This window comes from Talpa europaea, assembly GCF_964194135.1.
Source record: "Talpa europaea genome assembly, chromosome: 1".
In the NCBI taxonomy this organism is placed as follows: Eukaryota; Metazoa; Chordata; class Mammalia; order Eulipotyphla; family Talpidae; genus Talpa; species Talpa europaea.
Genome location: NC_140073.1, coordinates 21,926,703 through 21,947,474, shown reverse-complemented (window position 1 = coordinate 21,947,474; position 20,772 = coordinate 21,926,703). Strand labels below are relative to the sequence as shown.

Genomic DNA, 20,772 nt, shown 5'->3' with positions numbered 1-20,772 from the left:
TTTGTAAATAGCTAGTGATTTATTTCTGGACACTTACAAATTATCCTGACTTGTAAATAAAGTCCAACTTTGCTTAAATTGCCAAGAGCAGACGGGGAAGTAAACATTTTTTTCCCCCTCCAAACACTTTAATGCCAAGTACTGTTTAACAACTGCTAGCTGATTTTGATGGCGTGTCCAAATGATGGAAGCCTTGCTTTACCCTCCTTTGGTTTGGTTCCAAGTTTTAAAGCTGTAAATGCGATTGGCAGTCAGTAGACAGCCCTTTGCACCACTTAAAATATTGCTCTGGCTTTTTCCTTTGACGTTTTGTTCTACAGCTGCATTCAGCTTACTACCCCTTCCCCAACACCACAGACTAGAAATAAGGTTTGGTACATAATTTATTGGTCATAATCAATCTCTCATCTAATTCTAAAAAAAAAAAAAAAAGAAGAAAAAAAGGCATTCCATGAGCGAAATCTGTGGACCTGTGGTTTCTGCACCAGAAACTATTTGAAAGCTGAAAATGTGACTGTTTCCATTTGGTTGCTGGGTACAATTTCCACTAAAACGTAACCATTTGCAAACTTGCCTTCAGTTTTTGCCTTTTCTGCCTATCATTAGAGACTGCTGTGACAATTAGTATGCATTAGTTTCTTTAAAATCTACTTATTTTTTAAAAAACTTCAATATATCACTTTTGAAAGATGTTTGATATTACCACCCTAAATGAAAGTCAGGACACTTTGCCACAGAGAGAAAGAGTAATCATATTATGGAAATAACTTGTTAAATTCAAGCTGGAGAGTATTGCCTTTGTTTAAAAATATGATTAGCAAGGATTAGAGGTTTGAAAAGTAAATAATCCTCAAGCTGAGCCTTGCTTCTTAGGTAATCAGAAGGATTGATGGGGAAGTCACTTTCTCATTGGATGGACTGGTGCTGTGTTAGGTACAACCAGAAATATCTCTTGTCCCACCTAAAGAAAATCATCTCAAACACCGCCTTTAGAGAATGAAGTTGTGGGGGGCACACAGTGCCTTTGGAGGATCCAGCAACACACCCAGCCTGTTGTAAAACCTGTTGTCTTTTTTTTTTTTTTTTTTTTTTTGGCAAATATACATGACACTACTGATGGCAATGCAAAAATACGGGAGGAAAGCACCAAGGATAGGTGTTAAAAACACCTGAACCATTAATATGAAACACCAAGAAAGCAAAACAAAACAAAAAAAGGAATAAAATCTAAAGTGTCAAGATCATTAATTGAACCAGAAGGAGCTCAAATCATCAGTTTTAAGAGAGAATGTCAGGGCCCAGTGGTAAGAGAGATGCTTCATGGCCTATCCCCATCTTGATCTTGAATCAACTTAGAAGCAAGAATGATTGCTTCAGGTTGGAATGATTCTTATCTCAGCTTCTAAAGAGAGGAATTCACCTAATTTCCTAAGTGACCCTTGTTCTGAATGTGCCCCCAGTTTATCATTTATTCCTATTAATTTTCACAAATGATGAGAAATATAATAAAGCTGTTTCCCCCCATGATTCCATTTCCTGGATATCTCCTGTCTGCCTTTTTTTTTTTATTATTATTTTTAAAGATATTTATTTATGCATACAAGAACTGGGGTACAGGCCAGAGGTGTGGGGAGTGAGAGGATTTACCAGAAACAGAGTGGGGAACAGAAAAGGCAGATTGACTGAAATACACTGCTGAGGGGAGCAGCAGGCAAGTCAGGAGAGGTCTGCTGCACCATGTAGCTCCCTGGCCGGGGATCGAACTCATGCTGTAGTGGCTGCGGATAGCTTCATAGATTGTGTCTTAACCCCTTGTGCCACCAGGGAGGATCCTGTCTGCCTTCTTAGTTGATAACTAGTGTTCACAGGATTATACTGAGGCATTTAAAACATAAAAATACCAAAAACCCATAAACAAAACCTCACAGATTTAATTCTATTCCACTTAGGTTTGATGTAAATTTTGATGTATTCTGGTATTTTGAGACTTTCCAATCCATGTATGCTTTATAGGATTGTTATATATGTGTTGGATGAGAGCTTCCTATTCCCCCGTGAAACTAAGTAACAGTTGTGGTCTTGAGAAACACTGAGAAGAACTTAAAATACTGTGGAAATAAACACTAAGTTCTGTGGGTCCATTTGTTTTGTAGGTGGACATTCTGGAACATTCTCATAATGTCACGGTTGGGTATTATGCTACCAGAGGGAGGCTGGTGTACTTGCCTGCCGTAGTGATCGAAATGCTGGCTGTTTATGGGGTCAGCAACGTCACTGCAGATCTGAAGCAGCACACCCCAAACTTGCAGTCTGTGGCAGTCCTAGCCTCCCCTTGGAATCCCCAGCCTGCTGGCTCCTTCCAGCTAAAAACAGGCAAGTCACTCAGACTGGGGAGTGGGAGGGAGAGGGATCGAAACGGGAGGGAAGAGCACAAGAGACTATGGTGATGGTTCATGGTGTCATGGTGGTGCGAATTTTGTGGGGATTATACCTGAGAGGAGCATGAACAATCATGTAAAAAATATAAAAATAAAAATAGTGAAAGAAAGAAAGTGTTCCTGTTCTTGGGCAGTACCAAAAGAATACCTGTTGAAAAACCCCATTGCCAAATGGGTGGCAGAGGATTATGGGTGCTTTGATGGTGGGAGAGTGATGATGACCACAGGTAAGGAGAGAAATCCTGTATGGCTTAAATAGTCACAATGGTAAACAATGGTAAACAATGGTACTTTATAAAAATAGAATCCCCATTGCTTGCTATTCTGGCATTTCCTAAAGTCCCTGTGCACTTTCCTCAAAGGTCTTTCCTAATCAGATATTCAGGTTCCCTACACATCAGCCCATACTTAGCCAACCCTGGAGTTACTAGAAATCTTCCTTCAATTGGAGCCTTTCTTCCCAATTTATATAATTAGTACATATGAGCACCAAACACTGCAATTTTAATGGTTTTCTCTATTAGCATTGAACACTGATAAGAGTTTAAGCTCTGTACAATCTGTGCTTTGGAGCAGCAGTTCCAGATGCTTCTGGATCAGAATCTCCAGCCTCAGGCCTCAGCATCTTTCTTTCATTCAACCTCTGTGGTGATTCTGCTGTTGTTTTTTGTGAACTATGAGAGTGGGGAAACTGTTGAAATTGAAAGACTATCAACTTAGTAATTGAGTTGGTTGATTATTTTTCCCCCTCCAAAGAAATAGGAGGGGAGGCATGATTTCTTGCAGGGTATTTTTTTGTCCATCTTAGAGCAGAAGTCTGCCTGTTCCATTCAAATAAAATCACAAACCCTTGCACTGGAGGGGATCTCTGGTGCAATAATGCTTTTAATTTTTCTGTTGATATTAACCATGTTAGGAGCCACTTTCAAAACTACAGCCAAACCATGTTTATCTTTATTTGACTAATTTCTCTGATGTAAAATCATGCTGTTTTATATCATGCCTGCCAGTAAGTCCAAGGGACTGAGATGCAGAGATGTGGTGAGCACTGATTTATGACTCTCATTTTAGTGCTGCAGTTTGTGAGCCAATCCGATAATATCCAATCCTGCAAGTTTGCTCAGACAATGGAGCAGAGGCTGCAGAAGGCCTTCCAGGATGCTGAGAGGAAAGTCCTGAATACCAAAAGCAATCTGACTATTCAGGTAAGCAGAAGGGTGCTTCCACTGTGTGATTGACAGAGACCAGCCCAGTGCACAAACTGGCAAGACTCTTAGTCTCCCATGTCAAAGCCACTTGGTGTAAATGTACCTTTGTACTTTGGGCACATGGTAGAGCATGAGTCTGGATCCACTGAGTGGAGTCTGGCCTCAGATGATGAGGATGTCTGGGGTGTGGCCGTGACAGGAGGGATGCCGTGTTGCTATGTACCTGCTGTGATTTGGGATTTATATTTGTTTTCCCATGTGAAGTTTCCAGGGTCTGCCCAATACTTGGATCATTTTTAAAAATGGAGCTAGGTATACTATAGAAGAGATGCCAAATGTCTATGTAAAAATGAATCCATACTAAATAGCTAACACATCAAGATTTGCCTCGTCTGTGATTTGCACTGAATTATTTTTCAGACAGCCACATGAGCAGTCATCTTAGTTAAAATACACACATTTTGTATTTAGGGCTTACTATGTGCCAGAAACTGTGCTAAGGGTTTTACCAATGTTTTGCTACATAATACTCAAGACAGCCTCCTGAGGTATAATTATTGCCATTTCACAGAGGAAACTCAGAAAGAGCCCAAGAAATTTCCAGAAAGTCACAAAGTTGGAAAAGAATGGAATAAAGATTTGAACCAAAGCCCCGTTGTCTTATCTACTGTGCAATGTCTGTATCAGTGCAGTGTAAAAATGGGATCCTTGATGCAATTTTTGGTAGACACATGAATTCTTTCCCAGGCAACTCCTACTCCTGGTATAATGTGTGCTGGATTTATACTAGATATGCTACCAAAGGCCTTTCTCAATCCCAGCCTGTACAGTGATAGAGATAACATCTCACTAAAGACAGACTACTGGATATCCACCCAGCCCCCAAATTTCTCTCACTGTACTACCCAGCGACTCTGTTTTTACTGAACTAAAGCTTTTGCAGTTAAACCCAGTGGTTTTGAAGTTGAAATTTAATGTCAGTGAATTTTCAGCAAAGCCAACACATGAAGTAGAAAGCATATAATTTGACTATGATGGCAATTTTCCTTTTCTAGAGTCATCCAGAGGGTACATGGAAGTATCTCATTATGTCTTGGTTTATATTAGACCAAGATCTAAAAAAGCATTGCAGATGTAAGATTTATGTAAGGAGTATGACTCAGTTCTTTCATGGGAGATGTTTTTCTTATTGGATTTGTGACTGTCATAGGTGTATGAGTCTAGTGTGGCAGCGGAGCATACTCTAATTGTATTCAGAAAGCACAGACTTATTAAGTGTCTGCTATTTATTAGACACAGGGAGGAACACCAAGATAAATAATTGCCTTTGGCTTTAAGAAGCCTATTTTATGGTATGGCTCAATGGTCATGAGCCATGAGATGAAATTTTGGGAAGCAAGTAACAAATCTTCCTTGGAAATGACTGCAAATGGAAATTCAAAAATTGCATCTAAATAAATGTTAGGTGCTCTTAAACCCCACCAACTGGGAGAACATTTTTGCACCCAACACTAATGATAAAGGACTGATCACAAAAATCTGCAAAGAGCTGATGAGACTCAACAACAACAAAGAAAATAATCCAGTCAAAAAATGGGCAGAAGAGCTTAAAAGAAACTTCTCTGAAGAGGAAATGCAAATGGCCAACAGGCATATGAAAAAATGTTCAACATCACTTGTCATCAGGGAAATGCAAATCAAAACTACCATGAGATACCATCTTACACCAGTGAGAATGGCACATATTAAAAAAACTAGCAACAACAAATGTTGGCGAGGGTGTGGAGAAAAAGGAACTCTTCTGCACTGTTGGTGGGAGTGCAAACTGGTCCAACCACTGTGGAAAGCTGTGTGGAGATTTCTGGACCTACTAAACATAGAGCTTCCATATGATCCAGCAATTCCACTCCTAGGTATTTACCCAAAGGACACAGAAACATCAATTCCAAAGAACACCTGCACCCCTATGTTTATAGCAGCACTGTTTACAATAGCTAAGCTTTGGAAACAACCCAAATGCCCAAAAATAGATGACTGGATCAAGAAGATGTGGTACATATATACCATGGAATATTACTCAGCATTCAAAAAAGATAAACACATGCAATTTGCAGCAACATGGATGGCGCTGGAAGGGATCATGCTCAGCGAAATAAGCCAAAAAGAAAAAGAAAAATACCGGATGGTCTCACTCATAGCAGGAATCTAGAAAACTTAAATAAGGGACCAGGAAAATGAATAACTATAAGATAGTGAAAATCAAAATCAACAAAAAACTATGAACCAGAGACACTTTTAGGGGGGCGGGAGGGGAGGGATTGGGGTCAGAATGGGGGGGCTGCAATTGTATGGGGAATATAACAATAAAATTTATTTAAAAAAAAAAAAATAAAAAAAAAAAAACTTATTAAGAAAAAAAAAAAAAAAAAAAAATAAATAAATAAATGTTAGGTGCTCTTGAACATATCAGAATCTGTTGAAATAGATAATGTGGTGAATTCACTTCTTGATTTGTGCGACAGGAAGCCCAAAGCTAAGTTGTTGCCCGGATTTAGTGATACTCTAGGCCCCTGTTTTTCCAGGATCTGATTTTATAAAGAATAACCTTGCATTTTGATGCATTTAATATAATTTGTGGGGCACAAATGTGTGTGATATTATTTATGTATTTTTTACTTGTATAGCATTGATATCAGGGGCTAGATTACCATAGACTTAATTAGGACTTTCTGATGGCAAGTGGTAGAATCCAAGCAACAAGGCTTAAGAAAAAGAGGTAGTGATTGACTCATGTAACTGAAAGGTTTATAGCTTATTTACTTCAGGTACAACTGGATCCAGGTGCTTACATGATTTCTTCCTGAAGTTCTCTTCTTGACACCTTCCTCTTTCTCAGATCCTTCCCAAGATCCCTTTAGCTGATGTCAGAGGGCAAAGGAACCCACCTGGTCCACATCCTGCTGTGAGGGCCCTGAGCAGGATGAGATGAGGGTAGGGAATGGATCTCGAGGAGAAAGGGGTAGACACCCAGCACAGAACCCAACAAGGGCTGCCTAACAACATTGAATAGCTGCACCTATTTTTCGAATCTCAATTCTGGGATATTTTTGCCCGTATGTTGATTCCCAAAACATCATTTCCCAATAACTAAAAAGCTGACTTAGACCAAATGCTAGAAGAATGTCACACTATCTCATAGTAATATTTACATAGCCTATGTTGAATTAATGGGCCACAAGGGAATGTAATAGATCTCCAAAGAATCTAATTTATATTTCTGAATTCCTTGCATAACCAGGTTCTGTTACTCCGTTCATTACTAGGGTAGTGATCAACCGTGTACCTCCTCTGTCTTTTCAACTTAAACATTCCCTGACTTTGACTTGGGCGTTCTCCATCTGAGCAGTTAAGCGCTCCTTAAATTTATTATTTCTCTGCTCTTTTGTATTTTTCAGAGCCATGAAAGTAACCTAAGACAGTTTAACTCCTAGAAGAGATACACACACTAGTGGTTAAAATCTACAGTCAGACTGGGTTTGGATCCTGGCTCCATCACTTATACCTTGGACAAGTCCCTTGATTATTCTGGGCCTCAGTTTCCTCATTTGTAAATGGGATCATAACCGGATCTACCTCATAGGGCTGTGGTCAGGATTAAATGCAATAACGTGTCCTTAGCTCAATGCCTGGCATGTAGCAATTGGAAAATGATGACTATTGTTATTCTTGTCTCTTCCTTGCTCTTTCCCACCTCCCTCTCATTCCTACCCTCAACTTCTGCTTAAACTTCTCCCACGGCCTCCATGAAACAGACCCTCATCTTATTTGGCATGTCTCCCTCCCCTTTCCTCCTGTGTCAATTCAGATTGTGGCTACATCCAACGCCTCCCAGACAGTCACCTTGGTGTACGTGGTGGGCAATCGGAGCTCCTTCCTCAACGGCACGGTTGCCAGCAGCCTTCTCCGCCAGCTCTCAGCTGAGCTGGTGGGGTTCTACCTCACCTATCCTCCGCTCACCATTGCTGAACGTGAGTATGAGAACATCACCCAGGGCTTCTATCATTTTTCCCAGAGGCCTTTCACCATTTAGCAAACACACCTATCTATCATGCCAGGCTGCATACTAACTCTTTCGTCATGCAACAATAAATCAAAACGTGATAAATGGCGAGTGAATTGATTGCATGTTGAAAAAAAGCACTGTGGGGTCCCTTTGTGCTTCACTTAACCTCTTTTCTCATTTAATCCTCTTGATAGCCCTATCAGGTAGGTACAAAATTAGTCCTATTTTGCAGAGGAGAAACCTGAAGCTCTAAGAGATTTAATCAGATGCCTATTCCCACATAGCCTGTGAGACCTGGAACCTGGAATTTGAACCCAAGCAGTCTACCTTCTGAGTTTGCAATAACTGCCTGGCAGGGCATTTGTGCTCCCAGCAATCTGGTTGCTATGGTTTCCCATATTCCTGCCATCAGCAAGTGCTCCCAGGCTTCAGACCTCGCCCTGCCGATAGCTAACATAATGCAACTCATTTGCAATCAGCATCCTGACTTCACTTGATGAAGTCCCCGTAGTCTTGTGGCCTCATCTTCCTCCAATGCTTCGGTTATATAATCCTCATTACAATGCAGCAGGCGTAGACTTTGAAGACGATGCAGCCTACATTTTGTACCCAAACACTTACTTGGTGGCCAAAGGGGAAGTAAAGATTTGTGGTCTAAAATTTAATCATTGTCACAATTCTTAAGGTCACTAGGCAAATTTAGCAAAATTGTTTCTGTGGCTGCTTTTGATGTAAATCAATGTGATAACGTGTGTGCGTACTTATAAACATATAGCATAATAGTTAAATAAGTGTGTACTTATTTAACATATAATAGTCATTCTGAGTTTTCTTTGAATGTTTGCTAAATAGCCAGCTTTTGTGAATTTCCATGAAGGAAAGATGACTTAGGACTTTATAGAAAAGTTAATGTCATAAAGAATGCATTATGTCATATAACAGCATGTGAAGAATTTACTTTCCTTCATTATCTTGATATTCTGATTAAATAAGTAAAATTGATTGTATATCTCCAATGCACCAGGCGCTGTGCTAAACCCTTTTCTTAGATTAACTCTGATGTCTACCACACCAGTAAAGAAATAAGACCATTTGTTACAAGTAACATTTGACTACTAAACTCAGCCCTTGATACTGGAATATCCATTTAAGCGATAATCAGTCCTAAAAATGTTAGTGATGCTTGGATAGTTTTTAAAGGGAAAGCTTTATAGTTAAGATAGGTTCTTGAAGATGTTCCACTTAAGATTTTGATGGAAAATCTGAAAGAGCAGAAGCCCATAAACTCTAGAAAACTCTTCATTTGCAAGTTAGCTCTTTACTGAGTGAGTTGTCTGTGTCATTTTGGACCTCATATCCCAGAGTTCCCAAGAATGACGGAGCAGGATTTAGTGGCCCGAATCCGTGTCACCTGTCTTCATTTCCCTGAACAGTATCTGCATACAAAAGCCATGGAAGTAATTTGGTGTGCTTTTTGTTTGTTTCAGCACTGGAATATCCCAACCTTGATATATCAGAAACAACCAGAGACTATTGGGTCATTACAGGTAATCTCTTATAACATTGCCCCTTTTACTCTCTCAGGTTGTTGGTTTTTTTGGAAGTGCATGCTTGGCATCTTTTCTTTCGTCCGTATTCTAAGTCAAGGTGTTACTTCCATGGGACTGAAGTGGGTGCAGTAAACTGAGATGAGGAAAGACATCACAATGAAGATGAATATTTAATAAACAGTTCAAACCAGGTACCTTGTTGGTCCCACCCAGTGGCTTCCTCTCTGCCAAAGGTGGGACAATTAGTAGGAGGTGACAGTGTTAACCCGTGGACATCCAGGGCATAGTCACATGGGTGGTCATTTGTCTGTTACAGATGGTAGGCCTTTCTGCACTGCCCTGCAAAATCCAAATGAAAGTCAGAGGAATGCCAGGCATGCACTTTTTTCCTTGAACCTGGCACGAGTCCCACACCCACACTAGCTCTGGCGGAGTCCAGGCGTGTCCTGACAGTGAGGGCGGATGGAAGTAGAAGGCTGTTTTGGTGGCATTTTCTTTTTTTTTTCCCCTTGACATTTCTCAGCAGAGCTTTGTGAAACAGCAAAAAAAAAAAAAAAAAAAAAGTTCTTGTTTGTGTTTTTCAAAAGCCAGACAGTAGCTCTGAAAACTAGAGAAGCAGGGGTGGGGAACCGAGAGAGGACTGATATTTAAAGGGGAAAAAGTGACCAGCCCACACAGAAAGGGGAGGGGCAGGAGGACGCCAGGGGGAGGGCACTGGTCTGCTGGGGCTGCCCTCGCAAAGTACTATAGCCCAGGTGGTTTAAACAAGCAGAGTTTATTTCCTTGCAGGCTGGAAATCTGATGTCAAAGTGTTGGCAGGACTGGTTTCTTCTGAGGGAGGCCTCTCTCCTTCCCTTGTAGATGGCCATCTTCCTCTGTGCCTTCCTTGGTCTTCCCTGAGTGTGTCTGTGTCCTAATTTTCTCTCCTTAGGACATGGTCAGATGGGATTAGGGCCATCTTAATGACCTCATTTCACCTTAACTACCTCTTTAGAGGCCTCATCTCTAAATACAGTCATATTCTGACCTTTCCTATCCTACTGGGGGTGAGGATATCAACATGTGAATTTGGGGGGCACACAATTCTGTCAGTAATAAGGAGGGAGGAAGATCCTGCAAGTCTTGGTGGATGTGGCTGTGCAAGCAGGCCCATCTCAAAACTCCCTTCCTCCCTCTCCCGTCTCCTCCCTGCCTCGCTGTCCCAAACAAGCAGTTGATGGGCTGTTGCCTAAAATACCAGCTCAGAAGTACACACTGCCTTGCTGGATAAAGCCTGCTGAAGGCCTCTCCTAAACTGCAGAAAATTGCATTTCTTTCTCCCCGGCGGAGGCATGGATAGGCAGAGATTATTTTACAAGCTAAGAAGGCAAACTAAAGAAATGTGTTTAAAGAGTGAAAAAGAAAAAACCATTAGAGTCGATGCCCAAGAGAGAGACAAACCCTAACCCAGCAACATAGTTTTGAAGCCAATAGGTTATGTAACCTTGACAAACCATGCTTCCTCTACAAGGAGCGCTGCTTTTTATTTATTTTTTTTAACTTGCAAACCTCCCTTTCTATTAACTTGCAGATTTACATTAAATGGTGGCACAAATGTCCATGACCTTTCCTCCTCCTCTCATGTGCCTGTGCCTTTCCCTGCCTCTATTTTTGTGATATAACCTTAATGAAGAGCACCACCTGTGGTCTTGTTTTCAAGGTTTCCTTGGGATATAAGTCCCCGCCCGCTCATCTATATAATCCTCTTTTGCTGTTGCTCTTATGGCTGTTGGTCATCAGAATGAACAGTGGCCTCTGTCACTCACTGTGCCCCTGGCTAGTTGGGTTAGTTGATCAGTGCTTGAATTAGAGCATGCAACTAAGGAGCACCTATGGACCCCAAACTGTAAAGGGGTACATGCTCTACAAGGGTTAGGTTTAGCCATTTGCCCCTCAAAGGCAAAGGAAGCAGACTCTTAGTATGAAAGGTCTTTAACAGAATTAGTGTGACTAGTGAGAAGAGACAAGAAAGGATATTAGTTTTCCAACAAAATTCTTCAAATTACCCATCCCCTTTGTGGGCAAATGCCCAGCCAAGCAGGATCAGCCCAAAGCAGCATGCTGAGGCCTCAGCACTTGCCACAAGTCTGAGGTACTTTTTGGTTGGGAGCCACAAGAAAGGTCTCAAATAAGTGGGATTGAAGGAGAGATTCAGAATTCAAAATGTGCCAAATAATCCACCATCAAGTCAGGACAACTGCTGCCATTGTCTCTGCCAAGGACCAGGACCTGCCTTCCCATGTTTCCACCCACATGTCTCTTCCAGGTACATGGTCCATGTGTCTCTACGAATCTCCTTCCCATCAGTACCAGGTGCAAATCAGGCTGCAGAAGCGAGAGAGCTCAAGCATTCATATGTTCAGTAACATCCCGGGCTTACTCCACCCCTAGTTCCCAGGGACCTGTCACTCCGGAGGTCAGATTCAGGGCGTGCTGGGATTGTAGTTGTGGGCTCCTGAGATCACTCCAGCATGGAAGTGGATGTGGTGTGCATAGAATCCTCGGGGTGCAGTTCACTCAGGACCTCGTTCACGTGCTCAGAGTTTGCTCCTTACACCAACACTTGGGGGCTGGCACCAGGTCTCCTGGTGACTCTCTTGTCTTGCCTTTGGCTCTTGACCACCTTCTGAACCTGTGGGTAGTCCCCACCAACCTTTCACCTTCATTTACCGAAGGGGTAGGAGATCGGGAACTGAAACATGAAGATAGTTTCGTTATCTTGTTCAAACCCACAGCCCCTTGAGGAACCACCCTGCCTCCCCGACACCCCCGACCCCGGACAGCCATCACAGGTCCCCTATATTCTCATCACTGTCACCCAAGAACATTTGGAGTGACCTCCTTTCTGTAATTTGTATTATAAAAACCTGACATCTTTTTCATTTGTTTTACAACCAACCTTTTATGAAATACAGCTTTGTACCTGGACACGTCTCCCATCCCAGAGTATGGTCCCTCTATGGTGGAAAATCAGGGCGACTCCTGCATCCTTTTTACAGAGAACACAGGGCCCACCCTGCTGGCCTCGGATCCTACAGTCAGACTTGTGTATACGAGGCAGGAGAGGGTGTCCAGGCTTAATACTGCTGCCTGTCAGAAGTGAGAGCCGTGTCAGGTTTGTCCATCTTTCTTAATGTCACCCACCAGAGTCACAATATGCTAGGCGTAGTGGTCTCAGCATTTCTTCTGGCATCAGCGTTGCTGTTTACCAACCTGCTGGGGCCTTGGGCAAGTCACCCAGGCCCACTGGCATCATGCTCTCAGCTTTTGAATGAGAAGACAGCTGAATATTTAAGATTCTTTCTGCTCTGCACATGTGGGTTCAACCAGGAATAAAGTAATTTAGCTCAAGTACAGAAGGCTGAACCAGACCTGAGCCTTGGAATTTTGGAGCCCAGTGGAGTTGTACATGGAGAAGGAATAAGTAATGTAAATCTGAGTCTGGACAAAGCTTTGAGCACAGCTGGAGACTTGCCCGCCTCCTCTAAGCTGAGTCAGAGGGCCAGCCAGGGCCCGGGCTGATGAGCCTAGAAGCTGCTGTCTTCCTGGGCACCCACGCCAGGGTCCAAGCTCCCCTGCTGCCCTGTGTCACTGTGAGAGATGTGGGTGCACACCCCTTTCTACTCCCACCCACGTGGGTGGAGAGGGCCAGGAGCCAGAGGGTGGCCTGTTGCCCTCCTCCAGGGATGGGGAGGAGCCATAATCCTGGAACTGGAGGAGCCAAAATGCTCACTCTGTTTTCCCCTGTATTTCTTGCTCTGGTGAGGATGAGTCTAGCAGAGGAGGAGGCACATTTGAACCAAAGCCGCAGCCTCCATGTATGGGCATCCTCTCCAGTGCCTCGTAGAACTATGCTTGGAGCGCTTTGAAAGGGAGTGGTCTGTTCTTCACAATGACACAGTCAAGAGTCAGTGATGATCCCCAAGTTTTCAGATGAAGCAGGGCCCAGTGGGTCTAAGAGACTTGCCTAAGGACTCTCAGTACAGGGGCGCCAGGGTTCACACCTAGGCTCCTGGCTCCAACTGCCAGCTCTTCGCCAGCTGCTTTCTAAGGCCACATTCTCTTTGCAAACGGAGGTGCTGCACCTCCATGGGTGGTTCTCTCGGCCTCCTGAACTTCCCTGGAGGTTTTTTTTTTCTCTCTGTCAATTTTAAAAATTGTGGTTCAATACACGTAACACTAAAGTTACTACTTTCACCATTTTTAAGTGTACGATTCAGCAGCCTTAAGTACATTCACAGTGTTGCACAACCATCACTGCTGCCTATTTCTGGGAGCTTTCCATCACTCGGAGGCTTTGCCTCATTCCCTTTCTTTGATGCTTGCCCTTGAGTCACCTCTGGGAGCCCATGCATAAACATGATGACACCCCTTAACTGTCCTGTGTGCCCCCTCACTCTTGTCTGGTGATCGTGAGAGGACAACCTGAAAGTGATCCTTCGGCAGCCGGTTCTGTCATTTTACTCGAGGGGCATCTTTGAACCAGCAGGATCACGGGCTCTCCTGTCTGGGGGCAGGAGGTCTGCTGGCCTTTCCTCAGCCTGACACTGTCACGGGGGCTCCCCAGGGCCTCTCAGGGACCTGCCACAGTGGGAACAGTGCGGGAGCGCTTTGTCTTTCTTTGCAGGGCTGACAGATAAGCTGCACGTCCCTCTTAGGCTCTAGAAAGAGAGCTGCATTATGCCCTCCAGGGGGATTATTTGGCATTTATGGTTTAAAAGAAGTAATTCTGAGACTCAGCTGTGGGTTTTATTTCTGACTTGATCTGTTTAACATCTTGTCATCATTGGCTTGATCTGGCCCTGTGTAGAATGTGATGGTAACACCTGTTCTTTGTATCCGAGTTATCTCCATATCCCGGTAGACAGTGGAATTAGTGGCCCATGGAGGGTTGTGATACAGAGACTCTTAAATGGAAAATCTTGTATTACATGCCCAACCCATGTAAGCTTCACCATCTTTAAGAAGATGAGAATTGTTGGTAACCTTTTTTGATTGTAGTTTGGAGGAAGTATTTGTGTGTTTGGGGCGAAGTGTGCTTCCCAAGGGACTTGGAGGAAGGACTGGAATTTTGGAGTAGACAGAAAAAGGCCATCATCCCCATGCTAAGTGACCAGACAATTCTAGGGTGACTCTAGAGTTACTAAACTCCCCTTCCTTCCTTCTCCATGCTTCCTTTTTAAATTATTTTGAGGCATTCAAAAAACACATTATTCCTACATGGTTTCTACCTTGATGTCAAGATTAAAAAATACATTTTACAAATTCTTTAGGCTCAAGATTCAGCATCAGATCTCTGATTATTGTGACATTAAAATTGTTTATCAGACTTGCAATGAATGTTTAGAAGAAAGGAGAGCAAGAAAAATTTTAATGACTTTTGGATGATTCTATTGTGTTTTCATTTCTTTCTACCCTTTTTATTTGCTTCAGAGATATCTTTTAAAAAGTGTGATGGGTGGATTTGACAATGTTTTCTGGCCTGCAGCCCCTTCATTAATGACTTAGCTCTTGGTTATAGACACCCCCGGGGTGTAGATGGAGCCCAGCGGTAGGGAGGGCGGGCAGGGAAGGATTTCATTCCATTTACCTTCCATGAACCAGGCACTGTGCTAAGCTGCTTCATGCATTTACCTCTTTTCAGCCTTAGAGCCCCTTAGCAATGTGTTCCCTCCGATGTAGACCTCCTTTTGCCTCTTGCCAGAAAAGCACTTGGACTCAAAGACAACCAGTTTGCTGTAAATACCATGACTGGCAAGAGCCGGCCCTGAGTGCCGGTTCCCTCTTTCCATTGCACTGTCCTACTCTCAAATGGGAGAGCCCCCTGGAGACCCTGACTATCTTTTTTTTTTCCATTATTTAATTAGATTCTTTGCAGGAAATGTAGAACACCAATTTGTGAGGGTAAATTCCAACAGTGAGAGCAAACAGAGCCAAGGTAGCTCGAGAATTGGGGGCCAGCTTTGATTTTTGGCAGAATGTGTGAGTCCACTTCTGTCTGATCAGCCTCGCACTGCTGTGTCATCTCGCCTGTCTCCTGTGTGGAAGATCTCGCCTCCCTGGTGCTGTGGCTGATGAGGCGCCGCCTTCTTGAAGTCAGCTCCAGGGAGGTGGTTTGGGAACTTCACATCACTGATTCCAGTGTTGCTAGAGGTGGCGATGGCACATTTCTGATGTGTCCTACATGGAGGAGCTCCTTTGAGGGACAGAGGTCCAGTCCCAAGTAGGAAGCCACTGCCCAGCTGCTCCAGGAAAGCCATTCTCCTGCCTCTGTGACGCCCTGTTAGGAAGGCCAGGGTTGTCCCAGCAGTGATGTTGGTTCGCACTTTTCTCACAAGCTAACGGAAGGGTTTTTTGCTGTGGCTGAACAGTTGTTGAGGTGGATCGTCAATAGGATAAAATACAGACATCCTGTGACATTTAACCACTTGGTGCCACCATCCTTTCAGCAACAACTGGTTTAGTGACAGTAGCAACAACTGGTTTAGTGACACCTGGTTTAGTAAACAATCCTGGATTTAATTGCTGAGAACTTCCTCTTGTACGTGGCCTGTCTGGGATACATAGCACATCAGGAATATCTGCCCATTCCTCTGAGTAGAACGGGGTTTCTGCTGCAGTGGGGCTTCCCCTTTTTAGGGGTTTTGCAAGGGGCCTTCTTGACCTCGCCACCAGCATCAACTTTCTTGGCTTTAGGTTTCTTATTTAGTAGCTGCCTTCTCAGCTTTTTCTCCTGCCATCTAGTGACATGGGAAAGACCTGGGCGTCTTATTTTAAGATTCATTTATCTGTGCATACAAGAGCTGGGGTACAGGCCAGAGGTGCAAGGGGTGAGAGGATTCACCAGAGACCGAGTGGGGAGCAGAACAGGTGGAATGACTGAAATACACTGCTGAGGGGAGCAGCAGGTGAGCCAGGAGAGGTCTGCTGCACCATGTGGGTCACCTCCCTGGCTGGGGTTCTAATTCGTGCTACAGTAGCTACAGATTGCTTTAGAGTGCTGACATTTAACCCCTTGTGCCACTAGGGAGGCCCCAAGACCTGGGTGTCTTTAGAGGTGGGTCCCCAAAGGACCCCACAGAGGGGGAGAGACCAGGACACTGAACAGGGTGGCTTGCCGAGGTATGAGGGACTGAGCTCAGATTCCTCAGCAAAGCTGCTGAGAAGGAAAACTAAAACGAGAAACCCCAAGCCAAGGCTTCTGAGTGGGTATCAGCAAAAAGCCCCTGAGCCATATCTGCAGGTGTACTGTATTTCCAGTGAGACAACCATGTAAAAGGAGGTTTGACTTGACCCCACATTGTTAGATCACGTCACAACTCATGGAAGGCAGTCCAGGCCATGGAGTTGAACAGGTTTGAGTTTGAACCCTGATTTTGCCTCTTACTAGTGGAGACTCTTAAATTTTTAGCATCTATAACGTATGGAGGGTGTGTCCTCACTCAGGCTGCTGTGAGGGGAAAGTGACGTAAGGCTGGCCAACCCCTCATGGGCCCATGGTCCTAGGGTGGGGCTGGCGACAGTGGTGGATACTATGTCCTCAAGAAGTGTCCTCTGAGCAGCTCCTCTGCTTCTGCGTTCACAGTGCTGCAGGGCGTGGACAATTCGCTGGTGGGCTTGCACAACCAGAGCTTTGCCCGGGTCATGGAGCAGCGCCTGGCCCAGCTCTTCATGATGTCCCAGCAACAAGGCCGGCGGTTTAAGCGGGCCACCACCCTGGGAAGCTACACGGTGCAGGTAGGTGTGCGTGAAACCCCTGGGGTCTTCTAATCAATGTGGGGAGCATGCTTCCTGAGACTCAGTCATGGTAAGCACAGAGCAGCAGCCATGCTGCAAACTGCCCGGGGTGTGTAGTCAATGCTGCTGATAGATTTTGGGACATGCTCATAGGTTTTGGGGGATTTCATCAAAATCATGAAGGAGGGTGCACATTGCTCCCCTGCCTGTCTCACTACTATTGATAGAATGTAAGGAAAAGAGGCATCAGAACAGATTCAGCACATGTGCAGATATTTATTAAACAAAAGGTTTTTAATAAACAAGCACAAATTGCTCATCAACCTGTCTGGTAGGATGAAGCCCCAGCTCTTGGTGCCTTCGGGCCTCTCTCTGCTGCCATGAATGGAGATGTAGCTGTCAATGTTCCAGATGCCAGATTTTGCTATTCTTGTTGAGTCCCTCCAAGTTTATCTGGACACACAGCCACAGAGGGATTTAGGTGAGGGAGCTGTAGCAGACACTACTGGTGCTCTGCCCAGACCCTGTATCATTTATTTCATTTATTTTTTTTTAAGATTTATTTATTTATACAAGCACTGGGTACAGTCAGAAGCGCAGGAGGGTGAGAGAATTCACCAGAGCCAGAGCCGGGAACAGAACAGGCAGATGGACGAAACACACTGCTGAGGGGAACAGGGGGCACTGCAGGAAAGGTCTGTTGCTCCATGTGGGACACTTGCCGGTGGCTGGGGATCGAACCTGTGCTGCAGAGGCTGTGGGCAGCTTCGCAGCCCAGCGCTCAACCACTGCGCTACCAGGGAGGCCCCCCCCCCTTATCATTTAGTTCAATGCCAATCCCAGTTCCAACAGCCAACCCCTGAATCCATGGCTGTCTGCTCTTGAGGTGTCAGAACCCGCTCTGCCCACACCATGGCTGATAGGAAATGTCTGGGATTAACCAGAAGCAGAGATATAAATACCTCTCTTGCCTCTTGGCTAGGAGAATTCTGAAATGCATGTTTTAGATCATTTCTGGAACTTCCCCATAGAATTAAGCTTTAGCTACCCGCTGTGGTAACTGGGAATAATACACTCCTTGTTAGCTCCATTCCTCACACTCCTGACAGTACTTTTTACTTCCCAAGTCAACTCTCAGCCCTCAACGCTCCTGAGTCTACTGCTGAGGGAACCCACAGAGACAGTGGCCATCCCCAAGGTAGAGACTCAGCTTCTCCAGGGCCTTAATCCAGCTCCAGCAAGAATGGGAGTGTCTGTAGCAGGTCCCAACCAGTCCACATATCTGGAATACCATCAGTTTCATTAAAAGAGAGCATTTTCTAACATTTGTTATGCTAATTTACAAAGCTAGGTAGAGCAAGATACCAGATTACAGAAGTGCACCGGAAGCTGCCTCCTGAGTGTGGTGTCCCAGCTGGAATCTAGCCCACTGCCCCTGGAGTGTGAACTTCTGACTGGTAATTGGCCACATCTAGGGTGTAACTTACCCCAGACACACATGTGTGGACTCACAGTCCAAGAAGAAATGTTTTTATAGGAAATTACAGACATTACCACCCTCTGTCTGCAGATCACATCCCCAGGCAATCTTGAAAATGCAAACAGCCCATCTTCCGGAACACACTTGCCTGAGGGGAACTCTGGGTCCCCCATTCAGCTGGTGAAGTTGTTCCCTTGTCAAAGTGGGTGTTGCTTTGATTCCAAAACTCTTTGTGGTCTGTGATAGCCTTGTCAAAAGGTAAATCATGGTAAATTGCATAGGCCTTTCTTCTCTATGGGATTCCTGTGGGCCCCATAATTCACATTTCTCCAAATAACAGAAAGGAAGTGCCTGAGACTGAAGGCAATGAAATGGGATTTGCCTCAGCGGAAGGGCAAGAAAGAGCCACCTGATGAACCTGGTATTATTAGTAAACTTAAGAAACCTGACACATTCTCTGGGCCCTCAAGGGCCCAGTGAGAGGTCTTCTGTCTGGTTCCCTCTGAGTATTCAGTGTGCTTGGCCCCCAGAAAGTCTGAGTGTAGCAAGTACAGGTTCCTTTCTGTAAAATAAGTTACAGAGGCTGTAGATCACCTTCTAACATCACCCTTAGAGAAGTCTTATTTATAAGATTTTGCTATTGAATTGAAATTGAGTGAAATTATTAGATATTTGAATGCTCACATCCTTCTATCTGGTTGTATTAACACTTTCCTCATTTCCTCTGCCATGAAGAACATGAATAACATGCCTGAGTTTCCCAACTAAAATTCACTTTATTTAGCTTACATCATCCTTCTACCTTAGAGGTCTTTCTTTGGGGTTCAGTTTTAAAAGAGGAGCCAACTCCATGAATATAGAGATTTAGATGTCCAACATTTGAAGATATATCTTTTTTTTTTTTTAAAGATTTATTTATTTATGCATACAAGAGCTGGGGTACAGACCAGAGATGCAGGAGGTGAGAGGATTCACCAGAGACAGAGTGGGGAACAGAAAAGGCAGACTGACTGAAATACACTGCTGAGGGTGTTATGGAGCAGCCCCGATATAAAACGGGTTGCCTGGCTGTGGGTCCTCACCCGTGCGCTTAAAAGGGGCTTATTAATACTCCACTACAGGCACACACAAAAGGTTAATAAAAGGCTTATTTATAAGGGAAAGGGAAATGAGGAAATGTACAACTCAGGGAGAAAATAGGGAAATAAAGTCTTTAATGCGTCCTACCCAATCCACTGACCTGGAAACCCAAAGGCACTCTGAGAGCTGGCCGAGCGCTGCGAGCTGGCAGAGAGCCAAAAAAGGGAACCCCCCCCCCCCCACCAAAGCCCACGAGTCTGGTTTTATACCAAACCTGGCTACTTAACTCCACCATCAGGTTCCAGCAACCTTCCCTTTGGTGGTGATGGGATTTGTCTTTCCCAATGTCCTCATGGTCTGGAGTGGGGGTGGAGTCCACAAAGCCTGTATGGAATTAGCTGTAGGACATCCTTTTCCCCCTAATGAGGGGAGCAGCGGGTGAGACAGGAGAAGTCTGCTTCGCCATGTGGGTAGCTCCCTGGCCAGCCGGTGATTGAACTCGTGCTGCAGAGGCTGCAGATTGCTTCATAGTGTGGTGCTTAACCTCTTGCACCACTGGGGAGGCCCCTAAATATATTTCTTTAGTGGATATATTTGAAAAATAGGCCCCAAGAAGAAATACATGTAACCAATAGACATTTTTAAATGTTTAACTTAATTAGTAATTAAAGGAAGGCAAGTCTTAATGGCCACCAGATACCATTTTTACCAGCCAAAGATGGTGATGTGGTGTTGTCTAGTGTTCAGGATGAGTGAAATAGGCACTTGGAAATTGATTGAATGGGTAGGTCCTTTCTGGAGGACAAGAGCAATTCAGACAAGAATCTTTCAGATGGCCCCCAACTTAATCCTAGAAGTTCATTCCGAGGAGATAAAGATAAACATAAAGATGAAAGGGGAAGAATAGTGTTTCTCAGAGTGTCTTTTAAATGGTCCTTTAAGTTGCCTTGGGCACAGGGGCTCACTGGCCATGGCAGTTTGGAAGCTGGTTCATAGGATCAGTGTATATAATTCTGTAAGAAACTTCCCCCAAAGTATACCATTTTATATTTCCACCAACCAGATGTGGAATTCCAGGTACTCCACATTCTCATTAACACTTTGTAATGTCAGTCCATGCTGGGAAATGATAGTAGTGTTTCATGGTTTTAATTTTTAATTTTCCCATTGAACATTT

The 20,772-nt window shown here is 44.1% G+C and overlaps 1 protein-coding gene across 1 annotated transcript in view; it reads left to right on the top strand.

Moving 5' to 3' along the window:
- KIAA1549L (KIAA1549 like) overlaps nt 1–20,772 on the top strand; it is a gene marked incomplete at both ends in the record, with an annotated part of 230,659 nt that overhangs the window by 143,675 nt on the left and 66,212 nt on the right. The window contains 5 exons of the mRNA XM_084254514.1: nt 2,154–2,373; nt 3,510–3,643; nt 7,512–7,674; nt 9,197–9,256; nt 16,884–17,035. Coding sequence (XP_084110640.1) covers nt 2,154–2,373; nt 3,510–3,643; nt 7,512–7,674; nt 9,197–9,256; nt 16,884–17,035 — 729 coding nt within the window. The remainder of the gene's footprint in view (nt 1–2,153; nt 2,374–3,509; nt 3,644–7,511; nt 7,675–9,196; nt 9,257–16,883; nt 17,036–20,772) is intronic.